At 41.6% G+C, this 18,696-nt stretch overlaps 1 protein-coding gene across 1 annotated transcript in view; it reads right to left on the bottom strand.

Moving 5' to 3' along the window:
- Positions 1-564: 564 nt before the first annotated feature.
- The window catches only part of PANX1 (pannexin 1), a 56,376-nt gene continuing 38,244 nt past the window's right edge, over positions 565-18,696 (bottom strand). Inside the window, exons 3-5 of the mRNA XM_017873717.1 lie at positions 3,988-4,211; positions 2,312-2,967; positions 565-1,752 (exon numbers count right to left, since the gene is read on the bottom strand). Coding sequence (XP_017729206.1) covers positions 1,673-1,752; positions 2,312-2,967; positions 3,988-4,211 — 960 coding nt within the window. The 3' untranslated portion in view covers positions 565-1,672. The remainder of the gene's footprint in view (positions 1,753-2,311; positions 2,968-3,987; positions 4,212-18,696) is intronic.

Raw genomic sequence — 18,696 nt, 5'->3', positions numbered from 1 at the left:
TCATGTCCTAGAAAATATATCTCATAAATCTTTTTAAATTTTCAAAAGAAACCAGTGTAGAAATTTGTGATGGAACATCTCAGATATGGCAATATAATAATTTTGCAAATTCAATTATTTAGGTTACTGCCATTTCTAAGTCACAGCATAATTCAACAGTAATAAATATCATGTAACAGAGTAATTTAAAGCACTGATTGCTACTTTGATATTTATCATCGGCTTTCCATTTCAGAAAACATCATAGAACTACAAATAAAATCTGCTTTTCTGAATATTCTGAAAGGCAGACAGCAGCTTATATAACTTCCGTTCTTCAAAAACAGTAATTAGATTATGTAAACAACTGTCTGTAAGAGCCAAAAGTAAACTTGGAGGTTCCTGAGGATTACTCAACTTATGCAACGTGCTAACTTTGTAAGACTAAAACTGGGAAGTTCCACAGATGTTAAAGATTTTTGTGTGTGTGTATAAAATGTGAACATAGGATTTACATAGTTGGAATTGGCAACAGTTTTGAACATTTTCTGAATCAGCTTTAAATGTTTATGAAATAAGCTTACATTTGTCTTATCCAACCATTTGTAATCTTTATTCTATAATTCTCTTCCAGTGCTAGAATTTTCTTCCCAAATGGCCTCAATTCGGACACTGAATAAACGAAAATGAATTTTGTAAAGCTGCGCTTAAATATAAACAAAATAAACTGCTAAGTTTTTCTGGCTTCAAGCACACTATATGAAGCACGCCAATGTCACTTACATGCCCTGATCACATTCAGGCAAAGTGTTCTTCACTTTAAATACTCCTGTGTTCCATTATTGTTTAAGTAAAATCCTGTTTCAAATGCCTTTGATAACAGAGAAACATCCTGTAGACAAACTCTCCAAAAGTGACTGAATTAATGTCTTCTGTGATGTCAGATTTCCCCACTGGGCTCTTTTGGAAGCATTCTTCTTGAATTGAAGTCACTGTGAATATCCTTTAGATTTCATCTTGTTAACTCAGTTTTCAGTCAGAGCAGCGCTTGGGCCTGTTGCCCTTCAAGGCACAGTGCAACAAGTAGTGGTGACAGGACTTCCATCAACCTTACAAGGTTGACAACTAACAGTGTAAAGAGAGTTCGAGTGTAGGCCAAGGCATTGGACCTTACACCTAACTTAGGACACAGGTCGACCTATGGATCACTAGCCAGTGAATGCTTTTCTTGTCTAACAGTCTTTAAGGGCACATAAGAAACTCACGTTAAATTATATCCTGACATGTTATTATTCCATGAAAACAAAACAAATCTCCCAAAGTGCTTGTTTTCCAGTAGCTCTGGGTCTTGTCTCACCACAGGTACAGAAAGGTATTGCTCCGAGGCTCTGACAGGGCTACTGCTCTTGACTAATTGTTCTTGTCTTTCTGCTTTTCATTTGATGAGGACTTACACATGGTTACTTGCTGCAGTTTACTTATCTCTCAGGTGCTTCCAACGGGAAGATCATAAACCATTCTTCCATAACCTTTTGTTGATCACCATTTCCATTAGGGACTCAGTAAGACATGCTCAATATCTCCACCAAGAACCATTTATTGCAAATCAGCTGTGAAACCAACAGGGGTGCTTTAGCCAAATTAAATCCTATGTCACAGATGTCACAGATTTACAGCTCAAGGAAAAAAATCATCAGCAAGAAGAATCCAGAAGTCTCTGTCGGGCATTCTTCTTTCCATTATTTGCTTTAATTTCACTGTCTATGTTCATATCTGTCAAAATTGAAAACAAATATTTATGACAGAAATACAGCAGGAATTATCAATACTAATCAATTTCTCTTCTGCCAAAAATTCCTCTTACAGTCTATACCATGTTTTGCTTCTTAACCTAACTTCAGAGCACAGTGAAGTTAGGACAAGAAAATGAATCAATAAACTTTCAGTCCCCTTTGAAAGAGAAAGTCAGAGAGTAACAGAGAAGGAGATCAGAGGTACAGAGAGGAAAGGCAGTAAGATAAGACAAAAATAAGCAAGAAAGACAAGGAAGAGGGCTGAGCAAGAGAGAGTGTGAGACAGAGAGAGAAGAGGGAAACACCAGAAAAAGCACAGAAGTTATCCTTCTTTGGAAAAGTAGAGGAGCACCAATTCTTTTCCTCTCTCTCCTAATACTGAGGGGTTCCCACCGCCTCCCCCCAACCTTGGTATTAAGGTTTTTAATGCTTGGAAATGGTTTAAATGATGGGAAGGGTAAAGACTATCAATATTCCCACAAGGCTGCTGCAAAAGCTCTCGGTGGGCTCCTGTAGCCTCTGCCAAAAGCAAACCCTACCTTTGAGCTCTGCCGTCTGGTTCCCCTGCTCCTCTCTCGTCTCTGCAGACATGGGAGTTTTGCCATCAACAATATCCATCTTGATCATGCCAAGGTTTGTCAGGAGTAGCATTGGGTCGATCCCCTGACCACTGCTCTTAATATTCTCCAGTACCTTAAGACACTTGTATGACTTGACCTCACTTATATTTTCCTCCAAGAAGAGATTGTAGAGGCTCAAATCGTTGTACCCTTCAGATTTGAAATGCAGAACATCAAAAGTAGGGAGGATTTCGTACACTTTGAGAACATCTGTCTTCTGTCGGAATGGAACAAACAGCGTGTAGACAACCACGGGAGCCAGCAGGACATAAACCACAAGGTTAATGACACTGAGCAACTGGAAGACGCCCACGGCGATGAGTTTGCACTGAAACTGATTGGGCACGGTGCTGTCGTTTCTCAGGATCCCTGATTTGATGCTGCACACAAACTCGTCTGAGAGTGAGGAGAGACTGAAGTAATAGCCCAGGTAGATACACGCTAAAAGTATAATGATGAGTGTCACCAGGCGACAGCTAATGTACTTAATGATTAAATTATTAGAATTTTTCTTTGTCTTCAAGTACTGCTCCACAATTGGGTACTTGAAGTGGCTTTCAGATACCTCCCACAAACTAAAACATAAAGGAAACAAAAATAACGTAGGCATTCATCAAGACCATCAAATATTAAAGGCAGATACACATTCAACAATGTCACACTAAAAATTTCAAACACCCATACTTCTTTACCTACAACTTCAGTAGAGTGGTCAAAAATAAAATCCGTTTAAAAGAGGAGGAAGAAAAGGAACAATAAAATACTTTTCCCCTTAATATTTAATAGAAGGCCTAGTTAATTAAATGAGTTAATATTTGGAAATTTTTAGAATGATGTCTGGCATCTGGTAAATCCTAAATACGTGTAAACATACGCCTCTTACAGGCGAGGGGTGGGACAGCTCAGGGGGTGTGGGCACAAACTATGGGGTCTAAAGGGCATGGTTCAGTTTCCAGCACTCTTACTTATAGCTACAGTATAGTGTTTTTATCCAGAATAAAAGTGGAGGGGGAGGTTAACAAATGCACTTCGTAATGTTGCTCTGAGGGTTAAAGGAGATAATGTACTTAAATAACTCAATACGGTGTGTGGGATATATTGAATATTCAAAAAATGATGGTTCTTAATATTATTATTCTAATTATTCAATAACAAGAGCCAAAGGAAGAATGTGAAAAGGCAGGGCACAACCTACTCCTTCCCCATTTCTCTCTAATCCCTTGCTCAGCTGCCTTGAAATCCTCTGTGCATCTCCATTAAGGAGTTCAACAGATCAAAGCAAGCAAGCCTCATATAGTACCTAAATCTGTTACCCCTACAAGAACTGCATTTTTAAAATGAGATGGTAATGTTTCACTCATCAAGGGAAGGAGTCTTGACAGAAGGACAAACAAATGGGTGGGATGGGTCGGGGCGAGATTTGGGGAGAGTGGACATCCCTGGATCCTACAGGCTGTCACTAGGTGCATGACATCCCCCTGCCTCCACTCCTGCCCCACCTCCTAGCAGTCAGAACTCTGGGCCCAGACTGGCGGTAGAAGGGCAGAGAATTTGTCCTACAAAACCCGATGAGCTGCCTGCTGGGGCTAAGTTACCTTTGCCCCAAGTTCTCGGCAACACCTGGAACTGAGCAGGCTCCATCTCTCATGTCAAGGTCACACGCACTCTTTGCAGCCTTAATTGCACGGTTGTAAACTTTGTCAAGTTCTTCCATGATAAACTTCAAGTCTGAGCAAATATGAGGAGCAGCTGCGAAACGCCAGAACAGCGGGGGCAGGTACAGGAGGATCGCAAAGAGCAACAGGATGTAGGGGAAAAACTGAAAAACAAGAGAACAAATCATGGGCTTAACAGACCCCCCATGCAGTAACCTAATGGCACCAAGTGATGCTCTCATTTTCTCACATCTTGAGACCAATGTGCATTGTGGAAATTGGGCTCATTACCTAATAACTACTTCTTATGGCTAAATTCCCCTGTCCAGGTAATACCTGACACTGGTAACTACCTATTTTTTTTTTCCTTCCATAGGTATTAATTTGAAGTAATCGGCAATTGCATGGTGACACATGGTGTGCACGTTCTAATCACAGAAGGAAAACAAAAAAATAAAATTACTCCCATTCCCTGAACAAAATCCCAGTTAAAAAACCTGTAACTATCACAAAGGCTTCTGCTGGGTTTTCGTTGTTTAATTTTTATGGTTTCAAGAAGCAACTAAGGCATACGGCTCCATTTTTGCCCTCCTCTGGAATCTGGGAAAATGCCAAAGAAACATATAACTTCCCCCAAAACAAATTAGAAAAGCTTTGACTTCAGTGATTCAGTAATCATCCCAATAAGACAGCTGAAATAAGCAGTTGAATTAACAGAATGCAGACTGAACGTGGAACAGACTTGGAAGGCAGTCCAACACCCTCATTGCATAGTTGGATAAACTGAGGCTCAGAAAGGCCATCCACAACAGGCAAGGGAATCAAGAGGAGAGTGTCCAGATCAGGGTGCAGACACACACCAAACAAGAGGGGATTCGCACGTCAGAGAGGGTGAGGAGCACCCCAGTAAACAAGACCGTCGGTTGGTCAGAGATGGTTTAGCCTCAGCAGAAGACTTAGGAAGACTGTAAACGGCAGTCAGCACAGATCTGAACTGAAGCTCAGCACTGTGGCCTTGGGGAATGAGGTTACTGAGTCTCTGACCCTCAGTTTCCTTATCTATGAAAAGGTCATGGAATAGAGGTGTCATGAAGATTAAAGGAGATAATTGATGGAAAATGCTTAGCAAAGGACCTGGCATGGAATAGGCACTCAAACACTCCAGGTAACCACAAAAAGGTTAGCTAGGTGGGCATGTTACGCTCAGTCCTCACAGAAACCCTGACAGGGACTCTATATATGGCTCCATTCCGCAAATGGGAAGAGAAAGCCGGGAGCAGTTTCTGGCCCCAGATCACAAAGCTGGTAAGTGAGAATCAGACTATGTTGCCAACCTCTCTGAACCCAGAGACATCTTTTTCCAATTGAACACACTCTCAAGTACTTTACTCCTCTGGAAAACTTCTCCTTACTTTTGGATGGGTCTATCTCCACCATTTCTCAGAGCTGTAACGGAAGAGGCCATGATGGCCTTAAGTTGACATGAAACCCTCCCCCACAAACATTTCTGGGAGTGGACGGCAGACCCCACAACATGACCCTCACTGTAATTTCAGATGTACAGGGCATTCTCATAAGCCCCTCACTCAGTTTCCCCCATTGCTAATGACTCATATTTCTGTGATACATTTGTCAAGACTAAGAAGCCAACATTGGCACATGCCATTATCAGAAACTAAACTTCAGACTTCTATTTGTAAAGTACACTGGTTGTTTTTCCACTATTGTCCTCTTCCTGTTCCAAGATCGAATCCAGGGTACCCACTGCATTTAAATTGCCATGTCTCCCTAGACTCCTTGGTTTTGTGACAGTTCTTCAATCTTTCCTTGTTTTTAAGTGCATAAAATAATATATATAGGTTCACAAAGGAAATAGAATATTGATATGCAGTTATCAAAACACTAATATTTTGAATCCACTTCTTTATTCATACTTAAAATAGGATCTAGCAGACGATCTAACAGCTATTGACACTTTGAAGTTGTGAAGAGTAAACGATATTCCAGGATATCTGTGATTTTCTGTGGGTGACAAACTCACAGGTACTGCTAATATCACTATGGATTGTTGCCTACATAAAAACTTTTTTAAGCTAAATTTTAGTTGGAAGTGAATAAAAAATAAAGCTGTCATATATTTTCCTATCCTAGTTTGCAGGCCTCCTGTCACTATCACAGACCCACATAAGGAATCTCTGCCCCAGACGCAAGAGAGAAATAAGCACAAAACGGCCCCCAAACTTTGCAAAGCCCTCTTACCAAGACAGCTGCTTTACTTTGGCATTCTGGCATGGGATGAGGTGTTTCAAAAGTATTAACCCAACTTGCAAAGGGCTGCTACACAATGACACACACAGCAGGTTGTGATTAGCTGAATTCTGTCTGCATAATTCATAGCTGGCTGTGGGGAGAAGGAACGTTCATTTAATTCATGCCCAATCGGAAGGGTGCCCATTAGTTTAAAAACATAACTGTATGACACAGAATTTCTGCTGCTTCTATAACCATGAAAGCCAGCCATTGTATCTGGAAACCACAGGGAGAAAACTGTTTCTAAAATGGGCTTGTGAAACATCTATATAAGTCACTTTTGTTTCAAAGCTATTTGAATAATGACATTTCACCTCAAACTGTTCCCTTGAATTAAAAAGTGACTATTTACAGTCTGTGGCATTTTTAAACATGCCCAAGTGGCACAATAATTTGGTACAATAAGTGGTACAATAAATAGCTCAGCACAGCTCATTGTAATTAGAAAAACAAATTACATATTGGGGTATAAATTTCCCTAAATCCTTGTACCTTGATCACCACTATAGTAACGTCACTTAATGCCCCATATCTTGGTTTTCTCCACACTTAAACCTCTTTTTATTTATTTTTTCCCACCAAAATAAAAGGCAACTTCCAGTGAGTCTATAAAATGTAGTAAAACAGGAAATAGGAATCCAAAAAAACCATAAAATGTCTTTGAAATCCTTTTGACCAAGTAAGAAATATGGAAAAGCTGCAGGACTTTGAGGGTGCATCTGCAGATGGAAACAGCTTTGTTCCTAAGCTGTGTCAACTCCACATTAGGCCTGGGATGTTCAGCATCTCTTGAAGCCATGACGGCACTATTTTGCGTGATGCTCGAGTGAGTATTGAGCTCTTCCAAGAATAGGGAAACTTCTCAAATCCTTGTGGAAACAAGCAGCTGTCCAACTACAATTTTCAGTCTATCTGCCTTAAAAATGTGTGCTGTTTCTGGAAGAGGTGATAGTTAGAACAACAGAAACCTCCAGATAGAAGGAACTTAGAGAGTGAGCCAGTACAACTTCCCTCCATATTCAAATCCTCTCTACCTCATTGATGGCAAAGAACCATCCAGTTCAGACTGAACAACTCCTCCTCCAAAATGCATGTAACCTCATCTTACGAGATTCAGTGCAGATGGGTAAATTCACTCGAAAACATCTTCTGGGGACCTGCTATGTGCCAGGCAGGGGGCTGGATGCATGGCCCCCGCAGACTAGGCGCAGAGTCTACCCCAAGATCACACAGGACAGGTGGGAACACAAGCTGGTCATTAAATCATCAAAACATGTAGGTACTAAGTACTGAGGCAACAGAAAAGTCCCCGGGAAGGTGGTCAGGGAAGCTTCATAAAAGAGGTAACACCTGAAATATGTCTTAAAGTACAGTGAGGCAATAAAATAAAACAAAGCCTTCTGTTAAGACTCAGCACAAATGTCACCTCTGTGGCCCTTTGGAATCCTCCTTCCTCTGCTTGGAATCCTTTCCTCCTTGCTTGTCTGTTGAATTCTCACTCATCCAGAGCACCAGGGTAAATGAACAAGCCTGTGAGTGAGGAAGTGGCCAGAGCAGAGGCCAGAAGGGTGTGCCAGGTTGAATACTGCCCCCTACCCCTAATTCATGACCACCGGGAACCTCAGAGTGTGATACTGTTTGGAAATAGGTCTTTGCAAATATAATTAGTTAAATTAAGATAAGGTCATGATAAATTAGGGTGGGCCCGGGTCCAATGACTTGTATCCTTATCAGAAGGCCAAATGAAGACACAGAGACAAACAGAAAGAAGCCCTGTGATAACAGAGGTAGAGACTGGAGTGATGCATCTACCATCCTAGGAACACAGGACTGCCAGCAGCCATCAGGAACTAGAAGAAAGCACATCACAGATTCTCCTCGGATGCACCAAAAGGAGTCGAGTCAACTCTGGCAACACCTTGATTATTCTGGTCTCCAAAACTAGGAGGAAATACATTTCTGTTGTGGTAATTTGTTACAGCAGATGTAGGAAACTCACAAAAAGAGTAAGCAGAGACTGAATTAAGAAGGCCACAAATTCCCACACCATACACAATGGGGTACCACTGGTAGAGGGTATAATCAAATATATTCCAGAAAACCATTATAGAGGCAAAGAAGAAACACATGGGAAGGAGAGAGACCAGGCAGGAGGTCACTGTGGCAGAGAGGCTGAAAGAGAAGACAGATCTGACAGCAACAGATGGGGAAGACACTTCAGTGTCCACACAGAAGAGGGGGTGGAAAAGGAGAAGAACTGAGGATCACACCGGGTGTGTAGCTCATGCAAGGCTGTGGGGGTTGGAACCATCAGGTGAAATAAATGAAGAGTCCCAGACTCAGAGCACACGGGAGTGAGGTGGGAGGCAGACCTGAGAAGATGAGAAATTTTGAACATGAGATACCTGCAGTCAAAACGCCCTGGTGTGTAGTAGATAACTGAAAATAAAGAAAAATAATCTAGCTGTACAATTCAGGATTTGGTAGCACATATGTGGTCAAAGCCAACTGTATGGTTAAGATAATCCAAGAAGAATGGGCAGAAGGAGAAGACCATGGACAGGCCTGAGACCCTATAACATTTAAGGGTAGGGCAAAAAGAGAATCTTGGAAGAAGTAGTCAGAAAGTAGGAAGTAGGTGAACCAAGAACATCCTGCACTGGGGAAGGGGAGTAAAAAGATGCATGAAGGATGTCTGTTCTGACTATATGCTGTTCAGGTAATGTTGCACTTACAGACAATCCTAGACAGTGGGAGTCATGAGTGAATGGCTACCCCAAAAAGCTAATGTGCACTCCCTGAGAAGCTTACAGAAGGCAGAAAATGCAGATGGCATGGCTTCTATTCTGCACCCCAGGTGCTGTGGTTTGCACTGGGTGACATTTTGAAGTGCAGCTGGAGGGAACCCATCATGGAGAGAGCCCTGGAGAAGACAGTGAGCAAAGTATCTGTTCACAGAAGGAGGAAAAGATGCCTACCAAGATAAGCAGAACCAAGTGACAAGGAACAGCCTTCCCACGATCTATGAAATGCAATGAATTGTCCTATGAGGCAAGGAGCTCCCTTTCAAGGCAGTTTGTGATTATCTGGGAGAGCATGAGTATTCTAGATCAAGGGTCCAAAGAGTCTTCTTGTAAAGTGCCAGAGAATAAATATTAGAGGTTTGAGAGCCACATGGTCTCTGTTGCAGCTGCTCAGCTCTGCCATTACGGTGCAAAAGCAGCCACAGATAATGTGTGAGGAAATGGGGCACAGTTGTGTTCCAATAAAATTTTATTTACAAAAACAGGTATGGACTGATTTGGCTCAAGCATGTGTGCCGTAGTTTGCCAACCCTGGCTCTGCGTTCTTGCTTCTCAAAGAGTGGTGTGGTCCATAGACCACGAACCTCAGTTATCACCTGGGAGTCTGTTATAAATGCAGAATTGCAGGTCCCCATCAGACCTGATGAATCAGAGCCTGAAGTTCAACAAAATCTGCAGGTGATCTGCATGCACAGAGAATTTGAGAAATGGTCTACATGGGTGGTGCCCACATTGTACGGCAGGACGGGCTCACATCGGAATCCCCTGGGAAGCCAATAAAAACCACATTCCTGACCTTAACCACAGAAGCTCCAATCTAATGGCCTGGATGGCCTCGGGATCCTGAATTTTCACAAGGCCACTCTGGCAATGCTAAGGTTTGGAAGCCTCTGGTCCGGAAGCCTCAGAGGATTCCTCCAACCAAGTTTCTATGAGTCTACTTAAGAGAAATAAAGATTTGCCCACTCTCTTAATTTTGTTCTTGTTTTTCTTATTTTTTTTTTTCAGTTAAAAACTGACTTTCTGTTTCAGAGAGAAATCTTACTAATAGTTGCCTCCTACATTCTAAACTTGAACAAAGGGAACAGAACACTCAAAAGAAAAAAAAAAAAAAAGCCAGTTCTCAAGCAGTCTTAGAGCACCACCTACCGGCCCCCCTGACTGTACCTGCATCTCCAGCAAAGGCCTCACAGTCTCTCCTTAGAGGCCATCAGTAGTGCACGGAGTCAGAGAGAAAGGGAGGAGGAAGACAGGAAGAAATCAAAGTCAGTTAGGGAGAAATGACACCATTGATCATACCAGTGTCATACCAGTGCTGACTTAAACATTACACTAAATAACTTCTTTGGAGGAATTGAACTCTCCTAACTTCAGCATCAGAATTAAATTGAGAAGTGCTGAATAAAACCTGTGCCTCTAATCTCCCATCCTTTGTCAGGATGTTCCTGGAGAACCAAATCTGGTTCTGAACAGGACACACAGCTACCTCACTGCCCTCCTCCCTTCCACATATACTCTTCAAGCACCCACTATGGACTACGCATTGTCTCAGGGGTACAGGGATAAACAAGACATGGTCATGGTCTCTGCCTGCATAAAGCTTACAGTCTGAAGAGATAAAGAACTAATTAAGCAGAATTATGGCAAGATATTTTCATGTGAAGCTTTCATTTTATTTGAAAGTGGTTGGGTAAGGCCTTGGAGGGCAGTAGGTAGAGATAGGGAGTGGGATGTCTGAAGTTAGTTTCAAGTGACAGCAAGCTCAGAATGAGGTGGCCACAGGAACTCATGATGGAAATGGAAAGGATGTAAAAGTTCCTCCAGATGAGACAGAGACTGAGGCTAGATGTGCCATCCAGGAGGACACAGAAGTCACCCTGGAGTGGTGAAGGAGGATGAGCATGACTGAGTTGTGAATGAATGAGGGGTAACTGGGAGAAGGTGACAGCAATGAGGAGGGCATGAGGAAGGCATAGCCAGTATCCAAAACAGCTAAGGAACTGAGTTGTCTATGAAGAAACAGTAGCAAGGTAAGGAATACAGGCATGGGAAGAAACTACGCAAGTCCATGAGCACAGTGAACTAAGGACCTCCTGGGTCAACAGTGGGCTCCCCTGCTGGACAGCTCTTCTGCCAGAAAGACTCTCCTTGTATTGAACTGCAGCTCATCAGCAGGTGACCATCATCTACAGGCTACAGTCCAGAGTTCTGAAGCCACAGAAGTTAGAACTGGACCTTTCCACATGGGAAACATGCCTGAAATTTGAAGGAGGCTGTAGGCTCACCTGCCATCTGGCTGTGGGACCTTGGAAAAGGCACTGACCACTCTGGCCCTCGGAGTCTGAATGAGAGGACCCTAACAGTTTAACAGTCCCGAGTCTGCTCAGTGTGGAGAAGCCACAAGAAAGCCTTTTTATCCTTGAAAGAGAATCCAGAAATTCCACTTTGGGGTATGTATCCAGAAGAAGCAAAGCCAGGAGTCAAACAGGTGTTCTCAGCAGCAATAGTCACAATAGGCAAGAAGTGCAAGCAACCAAGTGTCCGCTGACGAATGGATAAACAAAATCCTGTACAAACTTACAATGGGATGTTATTCAGTCTTAAAAAGGAAGGGGATTTTGATATATGCTACCACATGAACAAACTCTGAAAACATTTTCTTAAGTGAGATAAGCCAGACACAAAAGGTCAAATATTGTATGGTTTCACTTATATAAGGTATCTAGAATAGGCAAATGCAGAGAGACAGAAAACAGAATGGAGGTTGCCAGGGGCTGCAGGGACGGGGAAATGGAAAATTACTGTTTAATAGGTGCAAGTCTCAGTTTGCGAAGATGAAAAATTCAGGAGATGGATAATGGCGATGGTTTTGCAACAATGTAAATGTACTTAATGCCACTGGGCTATATACCTACAAAGAGGTAAATTTTATGTTATATATATTTTATCAAAAAAGAAAAAGAAAAACTTGAAACAGAGATCAACGTAGAAATAAAGCAGATGCGATTACTGAATCTGGCCTAAGAAAGCCACACACTAATATTCGTATCTGGTATAGGTTTTATTTCTCCAATTAGGCTGAAACTTCATTGCTCTCTAACTCCCAGCATCACCAACCAAATCCCACAAATTGGATGGCTTAAAACCACAGAAATTTGTTCTTTCACGGTTTTAGAGGTGAGGAGTTCAAAACCAAGGCGCTAGCGGGACCATGCTCCCTCCCTCCCAAGTCTCCAGGGAAGGATCTTCTCAGACTCTTCCAGCTTCCAGGCGCCCCAGCATTCCTTGGCTTGGCAGCGTAACTCCAATCCAGTCCCCTGTGGGTATGCAGCTGTTTTCTCCCTGGTGTCTTCATGCTGTCTTCCCTCTGAGCACGTCTGTGTCCAACTTCCCCTCTTCTTATGAGGACAGCAGTCATACTGGGTTAAAGGCCCACCCTACTGCAGCAGGACCCCATCTTAACTAATTACATCTGCAATAATTGTATTTCCAAATAAGGTGTCACAGTTTAGGGCACACTGGGTTAAAACTTCAACATATCTTTTGGGGGACACAATTTAACCCATGACACCACCCAAATGTAGAGTTAACTTAAGTCTCAGTCCTCACCTTACTCACCCTCTTGGCAACATTTGACATAAGTTATTACATTGACACCATCTTTCTTTACAAGATACCCTGCGTTTCAAGCATACAGCACACTGTTGACACTTTCCTCATCACCCCACCTCTCTGTGTCTCCTCTGTTGACTGGTCCTACCCCACCCTCTCTCCATGTTGGAGCAGCCCTCAGACCTTGCCCCTATCTACATATAATCACTCCCTAAGAAACCCCATCCACTCCTATAGCTTTAAATACTATCTATTTTCTGACAATCTGCCATATCTATAGCTCTACTCTAGCCTGCAATCTCCAGATACCATATCTCACTGCCCACCTGACACATCCTCTGGACCATGGAGCATCTGATTCAACATGTTCAAGTAGAACTCTGATTTTCCTCCAAAATCTGCTTCTTCAAGTGTCATGAAGGTGTCATTCCATCCAGTGCCTGAAACCTTGGTCATGTCCTTCATCCTGATCTTTCTCTCATCTTCCCACGTCCAATCAGCACATCTTGTTACTTCCATATCTTAGAAAAGATGCCCCAAGCCTTAGAAAAGATGCACTTCCCACCTCCTCTGCTGTCACTCTAGACCTCAACTTCTGTCACTCTAGACCAAGGATCAGCAAACTGCTGCCTCTGAGCCAAATCTGGCCACAAGCGATCATGTCTACTCTGCAGAACTGAGTAGCTGCGACAGTGACCATGTGATCTGCAATGACAAAAAACTTTATGATCTGGCCCTCTGCAGAAAAGTTTGCTGACCCTTGGTCTAGGCCCTTGACGTCACTTTTGACTATCCTTTTGCATGATCTTTTAATCAGCAATAAGACACAGAGTATTGCTTTTTGTTTGCTCTTTGCCCTCTTGGACATAACTGCTTCTTTTCCTTTCTGTTCCCTAATTAGAACCCTCACTCTGTGCTTACCAAGTGGCTCTCCCTGCCTCTATTCCCTTCTGCACACCGTCACTGAGGCTTAACTCTTGGAATCACTAAGTTCATCCTGCTCAGGTACCTGCAATGGCTCCCGCTGTCCCCAGCATTTAGCCCATCCATCTGGTTAGTGTTCAAAGTCCCCTGTAACCTAACCTACCCTGCATAGTTAATCAAGGGCCCACTGCTCCCCAGCAGGCCATGCCTCTCCCAGAAAGTGCTTCCCACCCTCCCAGGCAGTGCTTTTTTTGTGCTTGTTGGGCCTGCATTTTCCTTCCAGTTGTCATCCAGCTTGTTCCTCTCTCTTCTGGTTATCAGGAAGAGAGAATTTATGAAAAGGAAAAAAAATTGTGAAGAAACTGTCTAATCATCTTCATTTCCTCACCTCCCATTCACTCTTCACCACAGCCATCTGCCTCCCACTTCTCCACTAAAATCATTCCTGCTGGATCCCCAATGTTTTCATTAAATCCAGTAAGTTTTATTTCTCCCAGACTGCATTGGCTTCTCTGCAGCAGCATTTAACAGAGTTCACTGCTGTCTGAAACACTCTACTTTCACCATTTAGCTGATTATTCCCTTTCGCTGCCTTCTTCCATGGTTATTTTCCCACTAAACAACGAGCTCCCTGATGAAGGGACCATGTCATCTGTGGCTCTCTGCCACTGCACATACATTCTAGCATATCAATCAACGTTAGCTGAAATCAACGGTGACTAAATGTTTTCAGCTCAAGAATTTCTATTTGATTCTTTTGGTGCAATTTGCAGTCAGTTCTCTGTAAAAATCTCCATATAATCATAATTCTTTGAATATATTATTAATGACTAGTTAAAATGCATGGTTGATCAATCTACTATCTGAATCTCCAACAGGTTTGTTTCCATTTCTGATTTTTCTCCTGGTTTTCTTGTACACCTAGTTATTTCCTAGTGAGTGCTGAATATCATATATGAAAAACCTGGGCAAGAATTTGAGAGCATATAAGAGGAGGCAGAGCAAGATGGCTGAATTGAACCCTCCAATGATTGACCCCCCTGTTAGGAGATAGACAATATAAAAAGATATAAAGTATCCATGCAAGAAAGTACCTTCCTAAGAACCAAAAAATCAGATGAGCAATCACTGTACCTGGTTTTAACATAACATGGTAAGTGGCATTGAAGAGAGTAGGAAGGACGGTCTTGCATTGCTTACACTACCCCTCCCCTAAAACCAGGCAGTACAGTCTGGAGAAAGAATCTGTGTGCTTGAAGGAGGGAGAGCAAAGTGAGTATGGGACTTTGCATTGGAACTCAGTGCTACCTTGTCATAGCCACACACAACACCAGGCAGACTTCTGCCAGGTCCCACAAAGGAAGCATTTAGACCAGCCTGGACCAGAGGGGAATCTTCTGCCCCAGTGGGAGAAACGTGACTCCTGCTGGCTTCACCACCAATTGACTAAAGTGACCTAGGGCACCAAGTAAATCTGAGTGCCAATCAGAACACAGTAACTGTAGGCCTTGGACAAGCCCTGGTGCTGCACTGGTCTTAGATACAGTGGGCTTGGGATACGACCCAATACGACACTAACTGTACCAGCCAGGGGAACACCTGCATCACTCCTCTCCCAACTTTAAGCAGTGCAGCTTGGGGAGAGATCTTTCAACTTGGTGAAAGGACAGGAAAGAGTACAGAGGATACTGTCTTGCAACTTAGATATCAGGCTCAGTCACAGTAAAATAAAGCACCAGGCAGATGCCTGATATAATATGTAGGTACAAGAAGGTTAAAGGACACAAAGAAGACTCAACCCAAATAAGACTACCTCAAGGAATATAATAATCCAACTCTCAAAGGTGAAGGACAAAGAAAGGAGCCCAAAAACACCAGGTGAAAAGATACAAATTACATATAAAAGAGTTTCAAGACATCTGGCAGCAGACTTTTCAGTGGAAACCTTACAGACCAGGAGGGAGTGGGATGACATATTCAAAGCACTAAAGGAAAAAAAGCTTCCAACCTAGAATACCATGACCAGCAAAGTTATCCTTCAAACATAAAGGTGAAATAAAGACTTTCCCAGACAAACAAAAGCTGAGGTATTTCATCAACACTAGACCTGTCTTACAAGACGTGGTAAAGGGAGTTCTTCAGTCTGAAAGAAAAGGATGCTAATGAGCAACAAGAAATCATCTAAAATTACAGACTCACTGGTAAAAGTAAGTACGCAGACAAATACAGAATACTCTAACACTGTAATTGTGGTATGTAAACCACCCATACCTTAAAATGAAGAATCTAAAGTAAACCTGTCAAAAATAATCGTAATTACAACAATTTGTTAGGAGATAGACAATATAAAAAGATATAAAGTGACAAGAAGTTGAAAGTGAGGGGGGGATGAAGTTAAAGTACAGAATTTTTTAGTTTTCTCTTTGCTTGTTTTTTAATTTTCATTGTAATTGGAATTAAATTATCTTCAGTTTAAAATAAATGGTTAATAACATAACCAACAACAATAATAATAATAGCTATTGTTATATTATTTGAAATGGAGTTTCACTCTTGTTGCCCAGGCTGGAGTGCAATGGTGCGATCTCAGCTCACTGCAACCTCTGCCTCCTGGTAAGTTCAAGCGATTCTTCTGCCTCAGCCTCCCAAGTAGCTGGGATTACAGGCATGCACCACCATGCTCAGCTAATTTTGTATTTTTAGTAGGGACAAGGTTTCTCCATGTTGGTCAGGCTAGTCTTGAATTCCCGACCTCAGGTGATCTGCCCATCTCGGCTTCGCAAAATGCTGGGATTACAGGCGTGAGCCACCACGCCCAATCGCATAACCAATTATTTTAAATTGAAGATAACTTAATTCCAATCACAGCCTCGTGTGCAGCCTCATGGCAAACAACGTAAAAGCCTATGATAGATACACAAAAAATAAAAAGCAAGAAATTAAAACATACTACCAAAAAATCACTTATACACAAGGGAAGACAGAGAAAAAGGAAAAAAGGAGAAACTAACAAAACAACCAGAAAATTGCAGTAGTAAGTCCTTACCTATCAATAATAACATTGAATGTAAATGAACTAATCCCTTTTTTTTTTTTTTTTGAGACGAAGTCTCGCTCTGTCGCCCGGGCTGGAGTGCAGTGGCCGGATCTCAGCTCACTGCAAGCTCCGCCTCCCGGGTTCACGCCATTCTCCTGCCTCAGCCTCCTGAGTAGCTGGGACTACAGGCGCCCGCCACCTCGCCCAGCTAGTTTTTTGTATTTTTTTAGTAGAGACGGGGTTTCACCGTGTTAGCCAGGATGGTCTCGATCTGCTGACCTCGTGATCCGCCCGTCTCGGCCTCCCAAAGTGCTGGGATTACAGGTTTGAGCCACCGTGCCCGGCCTAAATTCATCAATCAAGAGAAAGAATGGCTCACTGGATTAAAAACCCAACCATATGCTCTGACAAGAAACTCACTTCACCCATAAAGACACATATGGGCTGAAAATGAAGGGCTGAAAAACATATTCCAAGCAAACAGAAACCAAAAAAGAACAGGAATAGCTATACATATATCAGATAAAATAAATCTCAAGACAGAAACTGTAAAAAGATAAAAAGTAAGTCATTATATAATGATAATGGGATCAATTCAGTAAGAGGGTATAACAACTGTAAATATATAAGCACCCAATGCTGAGTACTCAGATATATAAAGAAAATATTATTAGAGCTAAAGAGGGATAAACCCCAATACAATAATAGTTGGGAACTTCACCCCCAACTTTCAGTATTGAGCAGATCATCTAGACAGAAAATAAAGAAATATCAGGCTCAAGCTACACTGTAGGCCAAATAGACCCAACAGACATTTACAGAACATTTCATCCAATAGCTGTAGAACATTCTGCTCTTTAGTAAATGAAACATTCTCACAGATAAACCATATGTTAGGCCACAAAACAAGTCTCAAATAATTCAAAATAATTGAAATCATGAAAGTATCTTTTCTGACCACAAGGTCAGAAATCAATGACAAAAGAAACTCTGGAAACTACACAAACACATGGAAATTAATATGCTCCTGAATGACCACTGGGTCAATGAAGAGATTAAGAATAAGTTAAAAAATGTCTTGAAACAAATGAAAATGAGAACACAACATACCAAAACCTACTGGATATAGCAAAAGTAGTACCAACAGGGATGTTTAAAGCAATAAACACCTACCTACATCAAAAAAGTAGAAAGGCTTCAAAACAGCCTAATGATAGATCTTAAAGAACTAGAAAAGCAAGAGCAAACCAAACCCAAATTCAGTAGACTATTAAAGAGCAGAAATAAATAAAATTGAAACTTAAAAAAAAATACAAAAATCAATAAAATTTAAGTTGGTTTTTTGAAAAGATAAACAAAATCAACAAACCTTTAGACAGACTAAAAAAAGAGAAAGACCAAATAAAATTAGAGACAAAAAAGGAGACATTATCATTCATACTACAGAAATTCAAAGGATCACTAAAGACTATTATGAGCAACTATATGCCAATAAATTGCAAAACCTAAAAAAAAAAAGAAAAAAGAAAAATTTCTAGACACATACAACCTACCAAGATTGGACCATGAAGAAATACAAAACTGGAAAGGCCAATAGCAAGTAACAAGGGAGAGGCAGTAATAATAAGTAATAATAAGTCTCCCATCAAAGAAAAGCCCAGGACCTGATGGCTTCACTGCTAAATTCTACCAAACTTTTAAAAAAGAACTAATACCAATCCTACTTAAAGTATTCAAAAAAACTGAGGAGGGAATAATTCCAAACTGTCCTTTGAGGAGGGAATAATTTTATAAAGCCAGTCTTACCATGATACCAAAATCAGACAAAGACACAAGAAAATTATAAGCCAATACCTCTGATGAACATAGATATAAAAATCCTCAATAAAATGATTCAGCAAACTGATTCAGTAATACATTAAAAAGATCATTCATCACAACCAAGTGGGATTTATCTCAGGG

This window comes from Rhinopithecus bieti, unplaced genomic scaffold (assembly GCF_001698545.2).
Source record: "Rhinopithecus bieti isolate Rb0 unplaced genomic scaffold, ASM169854v2 scaffold_8678, whole genome shotgun sequence".
In the NCBI taxonomy this organism is placed as follows: Eukaryota; Metazoa; Chordata; class Mammalia; order Primates; family Cercopithecidae; genus Rhinopithecus; species Rhinopithecus bieti.
Note: the sequence above shows the minus strand (reverse complement) of the source record. Positions and strands in the feature narration are given on the sequence as shown.